Raw genomic sequence first — 14819 nt, 5'->3', positions numbered from 1 at the left:
ATGAGTCATTGGGCTAGAGAGGGGATCAATCCCCATATTCAGTGACTGTTACAAGCTGGTATACTCACACCATGTCAGTCTGCCTAGAATACTCTGTTTTTGTCCATCCAAAAACCCACAACAACTGATTACCAGCCAGTACAGGACTTGCGGGAAGTTAACAAGTGAACAGTTACCATCCATCCAACTGTCCCTAACCCTTATACTTTACTCAGCCTGCTCCCACCAGAACATACAGTATACACTGTCCTTGACTTAAAGGATGCCTTCTTTGCTATTCCTCTGGCCCCCAAAAGCCAACCTATCTTTGCTTTTCAATTGGCAGATCCTGGCTCTGGAGACACCACCCAATTAACCTGGACTTGGTTACCCCAGGGTTTTAAAAATTCACCCACACTTTTTGGAGAAGCCCTCCAACAAGATCTCATACCGTTCCGAGCCAGTCACCCTAACTGCACTCTTCTCCAGTATATGGACGACCTTTTATTAGCTACTGAAACTACTGACAGCTGCCTGCAACATACTAGGGAGCTGCTTTGCCTTCTCCAGGAACTCGGGTACCGGGTCTCAGCTAAGAAGTACCAGCTTTGTCTCCCCAGGGTTTCCTACCTGGGGTACGAGATAGACAAGGGAAAAAGGGCACTTGCCAGTGCTCAAAAGGAAACCATCCTGCGGATCCCCACTCCCACCACCAAGAGACAGGTATGTGAATTCCTGGGGGCCATGGGATACTGTCATCTATGGATATTGGGGTTCACAGAAATTGCCAAGCCCCTATACTCTGCTACTGGAGGAAATGGCCTTCTAGTTTGGACTGACACAGAGGAGCAGGCTTTTCAAAACCTGAAGAAAGCATTAACTGAGGCCCTTGCTGTAGCCCTCCCAAATATCTCAAAACCATTTCAACTTTTTGTTCATGAAAGCCAGAGAGTCACTAAAGGGGTACTCACTCAAACTTTGGGGCCAAGGAGACGCCCAGTGGCCTATTTGTCTAAGAGACTGGACTCTGTGGCCTCCAGGTGGCCAAGTTGTCTGTGAGCCATAGCAGCCACAGCAAGCCTGGTTCAGGAAGCTGATAAACTGACTCTAGGTCAAAATATAACCCTTACAGCTCCTCATGCTGTAGAGACATTGCTACGAAGTGCTTCTGGCAAATGGATATCGAATGCTCACATTCTGCAGTATCAGAGTTTACTGTTAGATCAGCCTCATTCAACTTTCTCTCCCACAGGGTGTTTAAATCCAGCTACCTTGCTCCCTGATCCAGACCTTACCACACCTATCCATGACTGCCAGGAACTGTTAGCGATTATGGAAACTGGTCGACCTGATCTCCAAGATGTGCCTTTAAAGGAGGTGGACACCACTGTGTTTACAGACAGTAGTAGCTTCCTCGAACAAGGAGTACGAAAGGCTGGTGCAGCCGTTACTATGGAAACAGATATACTGTGGGCCCAGATGCTGTCAGCAGGCACCTCAGCACAGAGGGCTGAATTAGTTACCCTCACTCAAGCCCTCTAATGGGGTAAGAACAAACGCATTAACATCTACACTGACAGCAGATATGCTTTTGCTACTGTGCATGTACACGGAGCCATCTATCAGGAGCATGAGCTATTCACCTCAGCAGGAAAAACTATCAAAAATAAAGAAGAAATTTTGGCCTTGCTTGAAGCTGTTTGGCTCCCTCAACAGGTGGCTGTAATTCACTGCAAGGGACATAAAAAAAGAAGACACGTCCATTGCTCATGGTAACCAAAGAGCAGACTCTGCAGCTAAAGAGGCAGCTCAGTTCCCAGTCACGCCTTTGACCCTGCTGCCCGCTATATCCTTTCCACAGCCTGACTTGCCAGACCACCCAGAATACTCCCCAGAGGAGGAAAAACAGGCTTTGGATCTTCAGGCCAGTAAAAATCAAGGAGGTTGGTGGATTCTTCCTGATTCCAGTATCTTCATGCCCCAAGTCCTTGGGGAAACTTTAATCAGTCGCCTGCATTCTACCACCCATTTGGGAGGAGTAAAACTGGCTCAGCTTCTAAGGAGCCCTTTCAAGATCCCCCACCTTCAGGACTTAGCTAACCAAGCAGCTCTCCGGTGCACGGCTTGTGCTCAGGTAAACACCAAGCAACGTCCTACACCCAGCCCAGGCCACCACCTCTGGGGAGACGCCCCAGGAGAAAGGTGGGAAATTGACTTTACAGAGATAAAGCCACAATGGGCAGGGTATAAATACCTTATGGTGCTAGTAGACACATTTTCCGGATGGACTGAGTCATTTGTCACCAAAAACGAGACTGCCACCATGGTAGTTAAGCTTTTACTCAATGAAATCATCCCTCGGCATGGGCTGCCTGCTGCCATAGGGTCTGATAATGGACCGGCCTTCACCTTGTCCTTAGCTCAGTCAGTCAGTAAGGCACTAAACATTCAATGGAAACAACATTGTGCCTATCGACCCCAGAGCTCTCGGCAGGGAGAACGCATGAACTGCACCCTGAAAAGTACTCTTACAAAATTAATCCTAGAAACCAGTAAAAATTGGGTAAAGCTCCTTCCTCTAGCCCTTCTTAAAGTAAGATGCACCCCTTAGCCAGCTGGGTTTTCACCTTTTGAAATCATGTATGGGAGGGCTCCACCTATCTTGCCTATACTAAGGGATACCAATTTGGCAGAAATCTCACAAGCTAATTTGTCACAGTACCTGCAATCTCTCCAACAGATACAAGACATCATCTGGCTGCTTGTCCAGGAAGCACATCCCAATCCAGTTCCTGACCAGATGGGGCTCTGCCACTCTTTCCAGAAGGAAGGACTCACTCCTGCCTGGAAAGGACCTCATACTGTCATCCTCACCATGCTAACAGCTCTGAAAGTAGACGGCATTCCTGCTTGGATTCATCACTCTCGCATCAAGAAGACCAACAAAGCCCAGCAAGAAACATGGGTCCCCAAGCCTGAGACAGGCCCCTTAAAACTGCGCCTAAGTCGAGTGAAGCCATTAGATTAATTCTTTACCTCTTTTGTTTGTTTCCACCTGTCATGCCCTCTGTTCCTTCCTACTCTTTTCTCCTTACTTCTTACACGACAGGACGTGTGTTTGCAAACACCACCTGGAAGGCGGGGACCTCAAAGGAAGTCTCTTTTGTAGTCTATGTATGTGCTCTGTTCCTAGAACCTGCCAGTACCCTAGAAGAGCAACACAATCTGCTGATCATAAGGGCAGGGAAAGTCGACTTTGCTGCAGGGTTTGGACACTCCGGAAGCCAAACTGGATGTGGGAGCTCCAAAGGTGCAGAAAAAGGACTCCAGAATGTTGACTTTTACCTCTGTCCTGGAAATCACCCTGACTCTAGTTGTTGAGATTCTTACCAGTTTTTCTGCCCTGACTGGATATGTGTAACTTTGGCCACCTACTCTGGGGGAGCAACCCAATCTTCAACCCTTTCCATAGCTTGTGCTTCCTGTCCTAAACTGTGTACTAGGGGAAATTGCAATCCTCTTACTATAACCATCCATAACCCTAATTTAGCTCAAGAGTTTTACGGCATGTCATGGGGATTAAGGTTTTATATGCTGGGATTTGATGTTGGAACATCAAATGCTGGGATTTGATGTTGGAACATAGGTTCACCATCCAGAAGAAAATCCTGGTCTCATGAAGCCCTCCTAAGCCAATCAGGCCTTTAACTGATTTAGGTGACCCTCTGTTCCAAAAACACCCAGACAGGGTTGATTTAACTGTCCTGCTGCCATTCCTGGTTCCTAAACCTCAGCTGCAATGACAACACCTCCAACTCAGCCTGATGTCCATTCTGGGTGGGGTACATCACCTCCTTAATCTCACCCAGCCTAAACTAGCCCAAGATTGTTGGTTGTGCCTAAAGGCCAAACCTCCTTATTATGCTAAATTAAAAATAGAAGCCATGCTTAAAATTGGCCTTCTTTCTTGTTGTATATGCCCCCATGCCCTCACACTAGGAGACATGTCTGGGAACGCTTCTTGTCTAATTAGCACCGGATATAACTTATCTGCTTCTCCCTTTCAGGCTACCTGTAATCAGTCTCTATGTACTTCCTTAAGCGCCTCAGTCACCTACCAGGCACCTAACAATACCTGGTTAGCCTGCACTTCAGGTCTCACTCGCTGCATCAATGGGACTGAAACAGGACCTCTCCTGTGTGTGTTGGTTCATGTGCTCCCCCAGGTCTATGTGTACAGTGGGCCAGAAGGACAACTTCTCATCGCTCTCCCTGAATTGCATCCCATGTTTTGCCAAGCCACCCCACTCCTTGTACCCATCCTGGCCAGCCTAAGCATAGCTGGGTTGGCAGCCATCAGCACAGCTGCCCTGGTTCAGGAAGAAACTGGATTAATGTCACTATCTCAACAAGTAGATGCTGATTTAAGCAATCTCCAATCAGCCATAAATATACTACATACCCAAGTAGAGTCTCTAGCTGAAGTAGCTCTTCAAAACTGAGATCTGCTATTTCTCTCCCAAAGAGGGTTATGCGCAGCTCTGGGAGAGAGTTGTTGCTTCTATGCCAATTGGTCTGGAGTCATAAAAGATACTCTTCAAAAAGTTCGAGAGAATCTAGATAGATGCCAGCAGGAATGGGAAAATAACACCCCCTGGTACCAAAGCATGTTTAACTGGAATCCATGGCTAACTACTCTAATCACTGGGTTAGCTGGACCCCTTCTCCTCCTATTGTTAGGTTTAGTCTTCAGGCCTTGTATATTAAATTGGCTTCTTAACTTTATAAAGCAACGCATAGCTTCTGTCAAGCTTATGTATCTTAAAGCCCAATATAACCTCCTTGTTATAACTGAGGAATCAATGATGTGATATCCTACCTTGTTTTAACCTGAATTGACTCTCCCTTAGCTGAGAGAGCCAGAGAGACTCCATTTTGGCTCCTTCACTTGCAGCCCCTTACCCACCCCCCCTTCCTCAAGGACTTAACTTGTGCAAGCTGACTCCCAGCACATCCAAGAACGCAATTACTGATAACATACTGTGGCAAGCTATATCCACAGTTCCCAGGAATTCACCCAGTTGATAGTACCCAAAGCCCCCGCATTTGTATCCAGTTGATAGCACCCAAACCCCCGCGTCTATCACCTTGTGATAGATTTAAAGCCCCTGCACCTGGAACTGTTTGTTTTCCCGTAACCATTTATCTCTTTAACTTTCTTTGCCTGTTTTGCTTCTGTAAGATTGCTTCAGCTAGGCTCCCCCTCCCCTTTCTAAACCAAAGCATAAAACAAAATCTAGCCCCTTCTTTGGGGCTGAGAAAATTTTGAGCACTACCCGTCTCTTGGTTGCCAGGAAATAAAGGACTCCTGAATTAGTCTCAAACTGTAGCATTTCTCTATAACTCACTCAGTTACAACAAGCTAATAACTTCTACAGCTCCATCTAGGACTACTAAGTTTGTGTGGTACAGAATATATGTTATTTATTAAGCACTGGGTTTCCAAAGCCATTGAAACTTGAAAGAGTATTGCAGATTCAGTGTCACCTATACAAAAAGATTGACGAATGTTACAACATTCAGATGAGAAAACTTTTAGCCACATAAAGGAATCTGTCAGGAAAATGCAGAGATTTAAAATGTCCCTGGGCTTTGAGCTAGTAACCTCTACACCTCCATCTGGGACTACTATGTCTATATTTTACAGAATATATGTTACTTATTTAGCATTGGGTTTCCAACCCCGTTCAGCCTCTATTTGAAATGAAAGATTCTGTTTCACCTAGATGAAAGGTGGACGAATGTACCAACATTCAGAAGAGGGAACTTTTAGCTGCCTAAAGGAATTTGCCAGGGGAATGCAAAGATTTAAATTGTCTATAGGCCTTGAGCTAGTAAATTCTACAGCTCCATCCAGGATTACTAAGTCCATATTTTACAGAATATACATTATTTATGAAGCATTGTGTTTACAAACCCATTCAGCCTCTACTGGAAATGAAAGATTCTGTCTCACCTAGATGAATTGGTGGACGAATGTACCAACATCCAAGAAAGAAAACATTAACCATCTCAGGGAATTTGCCAGGGGACTGCGGAGATTTAAAATGTCTATAGACTCTGAGCTAATAACTTCCACACTTCCATCTGGGACTACTAAGTCTGTATTGTACAGAATACACTTTTTTTTTTTTAATTAAGCAATGGGTTTGCAAACCCATTCAGCCTCTATTGGAAATGAAAGATTCTGTCTCACCTAGATGAAAAGTTGGATGAATGTAGTAACATTCAGAAGAGGGAACTCGTAGCCATTTAAAGGAATTTGTCAGGAGAATACAGAGATTTAAAATGTCTTTAGGCCCTGAGTAGTAACTTCTACAGCTCTATCTGGGACTACTAAGTCTGTATTCTAAAGAATATACATTATTTATTAAGCATTGGGTTTCCAAGCCCATTTAGCCTCTTTTGGAAATGAAATATTCTCTCTCAGCAAGACAAAAGAGTGGAGGAATGTACCAACATTCAGAAGAGGAAACTTTTAGCCACCTCAAGAAATTTGATAGGGAATGCGGTGATTTAAAGTGTCTATTAGCTTTGAGCTACTAACTTCTACAGTTTTATCCAGGACTACTAAGTCTGTATTGTACAGTATACACGCTATTTATTAATCATTGGGTTTCCAAACACGTTCAGCCTCGACTGGAAATGAAGGATTATGTCTCACTTATATGAAAAGGTGGACGAATGTACCAACATTCAGAAGAGGAAACTTTAGCCACCTAAGGGAATTTACCAGGGAATGCGGACGTTTAAAATGTCTATAGGCCCTGAGCTCCTAACTTCTACAGCTTTATCTGGGACTATTATATCGGTATTTTACAGAATATACATTATTTATTAAGCATTGAATTTCCAAACCCATTCAGCCTCTATTGGAAATGAAAGATTCTGTCTCAACAACACAAAAGGGTGGATGAATGTACTAATATTCAGAAGAGGGAACTTGTAGCCACCTAAAGGAATTTGCCAGGGGAATGCAGAGATTTAAAATGTCTGTAGGCCCTGAGCTAGTAACTTCTACAGCTCCATCTGGGACTACTAAATCTGTATTTTACTGAATATACATTATTTATTAAGCATTGGGCTTCTGAACCTGTTCAGCCTCTATTGGAAATGAAAGATTCTGTCTGATCTAGATGAAAGGGTGCACGAATGTGCCAACATTTAGAAGAGGGAACTTTTAGCAACCTAAGGAAATTTGCCAGGGGAAAGCAGAGATTTAAAATGTCTATAGGCCCTGAGCTAATAACTTCTACAGCTCCATCCAGGACTACTAAGACTGTATTTCACAGAATATACATTGTTTATTAAGCATTGGGTTTCCAACCCTGTTCAGCCTCTATTGGATATGAAAGATTCTGTCTCACCTAGATGAAAGGGTTGATGAATGTACCAACACTCAGAAGAGGAAACTTTTACCTGCCTAAGGGAATTTGCCAGGGGAATATGGAGATTTAAAATATCTATAGGCCCTGAGCTAGTAACTTCTACAGCTCCATCCGGGATTACTAAGTCCATATTTTACAGAATATATGTTATTTATTAAGCATTGTGTTTCCAAACCCGTTCAACCTCTTGGAAATGAAAGATTCTGTCTCATCTAGATGAAAGGGTGGATGAATATACCAACATCCAGAAGAGGGAGTTTTAAGCATCTCAGGTAATTTGCCAGGGGAATGTGGAGATTTAAAATGTCTATAGGCTCTGAGCTAGTAACTTCTACAGTTCCATCCAGAACTATTAAGTCTGTATTTTACAGAATATATATTATTTATTAATCATTGGGTTTCCAAACTTGTTCAGCCTATAATAAAAATGAGAGGTTTTGTTTCAAGTACACTCAAAGGATTGATGAATGTACCAACCTTCAGAACATGTGAATTTAGCCATCTAATGAAATTTGTCAAAAAGATTCAAATTTTTAAAATGTCTATAGTTTTTACATTTTCAGTGATTATTACAAATTTGATGGAAAGATTTTTTTCTAAATAATGATTATGCTGGTATTTAAGTTTGAGAACCCGATATTTACAATAACAACCAACACAGGCATTAAAAAATATTATCTGGCCGGGCGCGGTGGCTCACGCCTGTAATCCCAGCATTTTGGGAGGCCAAGGCAGGCAGATCACGAGGTCAGGAGATTGAGACCATCCTGGCTAACACGGTGAAACCTTGTCTCTAGTAAAAATACAAAAAATTACCTGGGCATGGTGGTGGGCACCTGTAGTCCCAGCTACTTGGGAGGCTGAGGCAGGAGAATGGCATGAACCTGGGAGGTGGAGCTTGCAGTGAGCCAAGATTGTGCCACTGCACTCCAGCCTGGGTGACAGAGCAAGACTCTGTCTCAAAAAAAAAAAAAAAATCATCTGAATTTCAGGTTTCCCTCTTCCTATGATCTGACAGTCCACTGTTTCCTCTTTGGAATCTCTTTACATGTTTGAAATTCAAGGATGTAAATTTTGAAACTGCAAACTTGTGTCAATGCTTCAAAGGCTGATTGGAATTGTGATCATTACCCAGAGCAAAGTTTCACTTGCTGACATGAAAATTTTTATTTCAACTTTACCTCCTGTTAGGGTTGTCACCTTGAGAATCCTAGAAAGCAGTTATTCTGGTTATCCAACTCAGTCTGTGTGTGTATCTGTGTGGGTTGTGAAAGGCTTTAATTTTTAAAATGAGGAGAATACTTAATGATTCCTCCATGACTCTTTGGGAGGCAAAGCGTTTTAAAACAACGATTGTGAAGCATTTAGCATTTGTGTCTTCATGCTACTACAAAATATTGCCTAAGCAGTAAGCAGCAAGCAGCAGTCTAAATTAGGTTTTCAAATACCATTACGATGCATGTTTAAAACATGGTACAATATATGTGCATGGTCTTAGCTAATACGTAGAATATGATTTCAAGTCCTAAAAGTTGAGAGAAATGGTTGTACACTGTAGTCATCATTCTGCAACTTTTTTTGATTGGAGTTATATATTTCAGATGTATCCATACTCACACTATTCTCTTTGCTTGAATTCATTTTGAGGCCTCATTTTGTGCCATTTGAGTCTGCAGGTCATTTAAGTAGACTCTTCATAGTCACTAAATATCAACATGAAAATGATTGCAGGCATCAATGAGCTTTTGTCTCAGTTATTCTATCTGCTTCTTCATTCTATATTTCAAATTAAAATAGAAATAGTTAAAATACAAGCATAAATAACTATACATGCCAGTAACTATGGCAACTTTGTCCTATTAACCATTAGAGCTCTGGCACGGTGACATATTATGGCTGAAAAATTTCAGTGCAACCTTTATGAAAATAAGAGTGAAAAAGGAAAATAACAAAAATATCATTTTACCACATGATACCTATGCATGGGACTTCGAACTTCAGGGATTCTCTCATCACACTTTAGAACCACCATTTGCTACCATACATAGGATTGTCAAGTGGCAAGTAGTAAATAGGCCTTTAATGATAACATGGCTTTCGAAGTTGCTCGTGTGTGTGTGTGTGTGTGTGTGTGTGTGTGTGTGTGTGTGTGTTTTAATCTTTTTGGTCTTAAAAGGTTTAAATCCAACCATTTCGTCTGTGAAGGAATATATTTTGGTTACATATTTATATTTTGTCTGGTGGCACTGTGTTCACATTTCATCGAGTGTGGATCTAGACTCATCATACTTTCACATGTGAAATGGTAGCTCGATTTATCATTTCTTATGAGAATGTGTGAGGCTTTTCCAGGGAATCACATGTTAATTCTGAAGCTATTGGTGCACTGAGAAAAGAACATCTCACAGTAATTATAGCAGGTTTTAATTTAAGATATATTTTATGAAAACTTTAAGCTCATTTCTGTAGAATACCTGCACACCATATGGTCAGGCATGTTTAAAGTGATTAAATGTAATTCTTTGTACTTTGGAGAGTTTATATCCCTTAAGAATCTTATTTATCAATCAGTCATCTCTCACAGACAATGAAATATGTAACAGATATTTCTAAGAACATTAAAGTAAATCATACAAAAATATAAAAATATATAGAAAACATCAGAGAAGATAGTTAATGAAATGTATTTGGCTAAATGGCAATTCTGAACATAATGTATTTGTTGGTAAAAGATGAACATGGCACTGCTTCTGTGAAGAAACAATTTATACAAGTTATATTTCTATCAGTTTTTACATTCTAATAAAACATCTTTTTGGGAGGGTTTTAAGACTGAGACCGTACTAAATTGATTATGGTTGTGGTGGAAATAGTTGTAAATATGTAGAAGGTGAAGAATCAAGAAGAGAGGCATTTGTATTCATTTTCTTATATAAGGGCGTTTTGACCGAGGAAAAGATGAAAAAATATCTAGTTTATTATGCACGATTTGATGAGACAAATTGAGTGAACTTGCTTTGTATGGGTTCACAGCATGCCCCGGGAAAAAATAAGATTGGAGTATTGCTAGTTAAGAAATAATGGGCACACAGGAAAAACCAAAATTTTGGTAAACCACAGTGACTCACTTTTCTTTTGGGAATCTCAAGGAACTCAGCTGTTTTGTTGAGCAGACTCAGTGTGTTTGTGTGTTTGTGTGTATGTGTGTGTGTATGTGTTTGTATGTGTGTGTTTGAGTGTGAATGCACACGAGCAAGTGCCAGTGTATGCTTGTGCTACCTTTCATGTTCATAAGTCAACACGCTACCATTGTTATTGGTCCTGTTCTGTTTCAGTTATAGTCACTTGAAATATTATATATACCAATATTATATGCTAATATTCACCTATTGCAAATAAAACACAGCTCTGCATGCTCAGGTAATTCCATCCCTAATGCCTTCTCAGTAGTGAAAAAGACAGGAAAAGTGAGAAAACTTTAGCTGTGATTTTTTGACAAGTTTTGGTACTGGAAGATTATTGTATATTCTTGCCATCTTTCTAACCATGGTCTATCTTTTTCTAAAAAAAAAAAAAAAAAAAAAAAAAGTTTATTTTGCCACCTCCATTATATAAACCTGCTTCTTGTTCCTTCATGTACTCCCTGTACTCTCTCTGTCTTTCTTAGTCTTCATTTTCTCTTTTACTCCTTTTCTGTTCCTTATTCCCTGACTTTCCTCAGGTCTTAGAGTATCTTGGATTCAAACAAATAATTCAGTTCTTTTTTTTCACACTCTACATAACCTGTTGCCAACACCTGAGGAGATACATAACTTATCATCATTTTACTTCTTTCTTTTCAATGTTATGCATTTAGTGGGTAATTTTCTTTTGCAATTAGAGTATATCAGTCCTCATGCATTTAGTCAAACATTTGGTCAAATGACTTCAAATAAAAACTGGTTCTTACCGTCTACTTTTCTATTTATTGTCTTGACTACTTTTTGATATGTAGCCTCAGGTAAACACACAAAATTCTGTGAAGCACTCTCAAAGAGATTCTGTTAAAAGTAATATCAATAAATAATTTCAATTTTAAAATAATAACCATCAAAATTTCCTAATTAAAATTTTTTAAACTCAATTTATGACTTTAAAGGCAATTTGATTTAAGGACAGGCACATATTGAAAATCACAACATTTTGATCGAAAACCTCACATATGCTCTCTAGATCAAGCTTATCTGTTATCTTCATGCAGCTATTGACTCGGTTACTGAGCATGAAAAATAAATAATATTGACAAAAATATTCACTCATCTGCATATTTCAAAAAGTAGCTCATCTGAAAATATTTTACTTTGTCTTCCTCACCAAAAATCAAGAGGACATTTCAAACAAAATATAGTACACTTGCTACCTGCCATACCACATAATGCATTAAACATTGAAAATATTCATGATTATAGAATTATTTAGTGTTAAAATGATGCATGGCATGAAGAGAATCTTAAGAATAAGTCATATAAAGGATACTCAGAACATTGTAGAAGCTGCTTTATTTAGATAAACGGGCTTAAAATAATCAAAATGTTTTTGATAAAATGTCTGTTGATAGAAAAAGTACTTGAACAAAATGAAAAAGTAGTAAGAAAAACTTGTATTTATGTTATGTTATCAGACAAATATTAGAGTCTTTTTTTGTCTACGGACAAATTAGATAAAGACTACTTGTCTACTGACTTCTACTCATTTTTGTTACCACCGTGCAGCAGGTGCTTGTATCTAAGAGGTCAGGCACTTCCTGTGTCTTTCCACAGTTGTGACCTCGGACTACGTCATTATTATTTGATACTAATGTTGCTATAAGCATGGCCACCACAAAGGGACTCAAAGTGTTCTATTTGTAAAAATAATTTCTACTTTTTAAAATACTACTCAACCAAATTGTTATTATAGTCCCACTGGCTTCCTATTGCTTATGCATTTTATCTCCTGAAATGTTCCTTCAGATCTATATTGGACAATACAGATATATCAATATTTTCAAGTCCCAAGCATTATCTTTTCAGGTTCCAAGTTGTACAAAACTGCAGCTTAAACTGTTTTTCTATAAATCCAATTAGAACTTTTGTACATCTAGATATACCACTGAATCATATATTTGCCCATAGGTGGACTCAGAATAATTCCTTAGTTTTTAGCCAAATTTCACCTCAGGACTCGTGTGAATTACTGGTGAATTCTAAGCCTAATTTTTTACACTATACAACACTGTGTCTAAAACTAATTCTGAAAATTAGCAGAATTTCACTATCAAGCAATAATCTACGTAGCCCATAGTATTTTTTTTATTAAGTATGTTTTTCTGGAGACAGAGTCTCACTCTGTTGCCCAGGCTGGAGTGCAATGGCCCAATCTCAGCCCACTGCAACCTCCACCTCCCAGGTTCAAGTGATTCTCCTGCCTTAGCCTTCCAAGTAGCTGGGGTTACAGGCATGCGCCACCATGCCCAGCTAATTTTGTATTTTTAGTACAGATGGGGTTTCACTATGTTAGCCAGGCTGGTCTTGAACTCCTGACCTCAGGTGATCCACCTGCCTCAGCCTCCCAAAGTGCTGGGATTACAGGCGTGAGCCACCACACCCATCCAAGTATGTTTTCAGAAATATCGGAATTTCTTGTGAGCATATGCGGGGTAAGGAAACCAAGTCAAAGCCTCTGATTTTATATTTTCACATCACTCCATATTAATATTTTTAGAGAATAATGACATCAATAATACACAGTACTCCAGAATCCCAAGAATATTCTTCATCTTCCTCTTGTTTGGATTCTGATGGGAACATCTGATCTATAAAAGGTTAATCACCAATACATTCATGAGAACATTTATTATTATAGATTTTTAAAACATATACAAATCTATTTTCATTCATGAATTTGTGGACCTTCTTCTGTGGCCTGTATATTCTATTGGTGGATAACAACCACCACTTCTATAGTCAATCTGTTAGAACTGCAATTCAGTAAAACAAATCAAAATAAAATAATGGCAAAGGAAGACCAACATGTTTAAATGTGTAAAATGAACTTGATTCATTTTACCTTGGATGGGTCAAACTCTCAGATTGATACTAGGCCACAGATGGGTGACCAAAAAAAAAAAGAAAAAAAAAAGAGACTACAGCATGAACTACTACAAAAGCTTCCTTAGTCTTTAACTTTTTTATGTGATTACTCTCCATCTATCTTCCATATGAAGGGCCAGCAAACTATAAGCCACAGGCCGAATTCAGCTTACCAAATGGATTTTTATACAGTTTTATTGGCATATAATCATGCACATTTGCTCACACATTATCTATGACTGCTTTCACCCTACATTGCAGAGTTGAATAGCTGTGATAGAGACCACATAGCCCTAACATATTTCCTATCTGGCGCTTTACAGGAAAAGTTTGCCAATCTCTGCTTTATACCATCACCAGAATGCCTTGATACTCAAATCTAATCTTGTGACTCCTCTGCTCAAAGTTTTCCAATGAATCCCTGCAGAAAACATTGCTGGCTTCCTATGCATAGCCATTATTTACTCTTCCTTGCTGCAGAAATACAAGTTTATTCAGATCTTTATTACTCCATTCCCCCATCCCATCTCCAATCATTCTAAGCTAATCACAGTAATTACATTTGCTTTCCTAGTGACTGGTTTTGAAATGAGCATGTGGTACAATCCAGCCAATAAAATGTTACAAGAAGATTACTGCAAACTTCCAAGTTTTCTCCCTATTTAAAAGAAACATGTGAACAAAACCAGCCCTTCCAGCCTTCAAATATTGTCTTGAGAGAGCATGATGACTGGAGCTGTTGCTAATTAGTCAACCAAAAGTGGAATCCTGGACAGGTGGCTTACGCCTGTAATCCCAGCACTTTTGGAGGCCGAGGTGGGCGGATTACAAGGTCAGGAGTTCCACTCTGGCCAACATTGTGAAACCCCGTTTCTACTAAAAATATAAAATATAGTCGGGGGTGGTGGCAGGAACCTGTAATCCTAGCTACTCAGGAGACTGAAGCAGGAGAATCTCGTGAAACCGGAAGGCGGAGGTTGCAGGAAGGCGGAGGTTGCAGTAAGCCGAGATCGTGCCACTGCACTTCAGCCCAGGCACAGTGCGAGACTCCGTTTCAAAAAAAAAAAAAAGTGTGATCCTATGATATCCCTGTACCACCAAAACAACTTTCGTTCCTATGTTTTTAACCACTGTTTGTTCATCCAGTATTTACAGCCAGAAGTATTGTGAGGATTTTTCAGGGCCTGCAGGATAAGGTCTACTCATTTCTATATTATTAAAAAGTGTTGCCTAAGCTTGCCTTGTCTAGATATTCAGGTCATTCCCAACTACTCCCATATCA

The 14819-nt window shown here is 40.1% G+C and overlaps 1 protein-coding gene across 3 annotated transcripts in view; it reads right to left on the bottom strand.

The window, feature by feature from the left end:
• Nucleotides 1-14819, bottom strand: part of LOC129006234 (outer dynein arm-docking complex subunit 2-like) — a 173622-nt gene that overhangs the window by 71676 nt on the left and 87127 nt on the right. For all 3 annotated transcript variants that reach the window (XM_063669698.1, XM_054435720.2, XM_054435721.2), the window contains exons 6-7: nucleotides 11377-11467; nucleotides 9045-9203 (exon numbers count right to left, since the gene is read on the bottom strand). In XM_063669698.1, the coding sequence (XP_063525768.1) occupies nucleotides 9199-9203; nucleotides 11377-11467 (96 nt within the window). In that variant the 3' untranslated portion in view covers nucleotides 9045-9198. The remainder of the gene's footprint in view (nucleotides 1-9044; nucleotides 9204-11376; nucleotides 11468-14819) is intronic.

Source organism: Pongo pygmaeus, chromosome 8 (assembly GCF_028885625.2).
Source record: "Pongo pygmaeus isolate AG05252 chromosome 8, NHGRI_mPonPyg2-v2.0_pri, whole genome shotgun sequence".
NCBI classification, from domain to species: Eukaryota; Metazoa; Chordata; class Mammalia; order Primates; family Hominidae; genus Pongo; species Pongo pygmaeus.
Note: the sequence above shows the minus strand (reverse complement) of the source record. Positions and strands in the feature narration are given on the sequence as shown.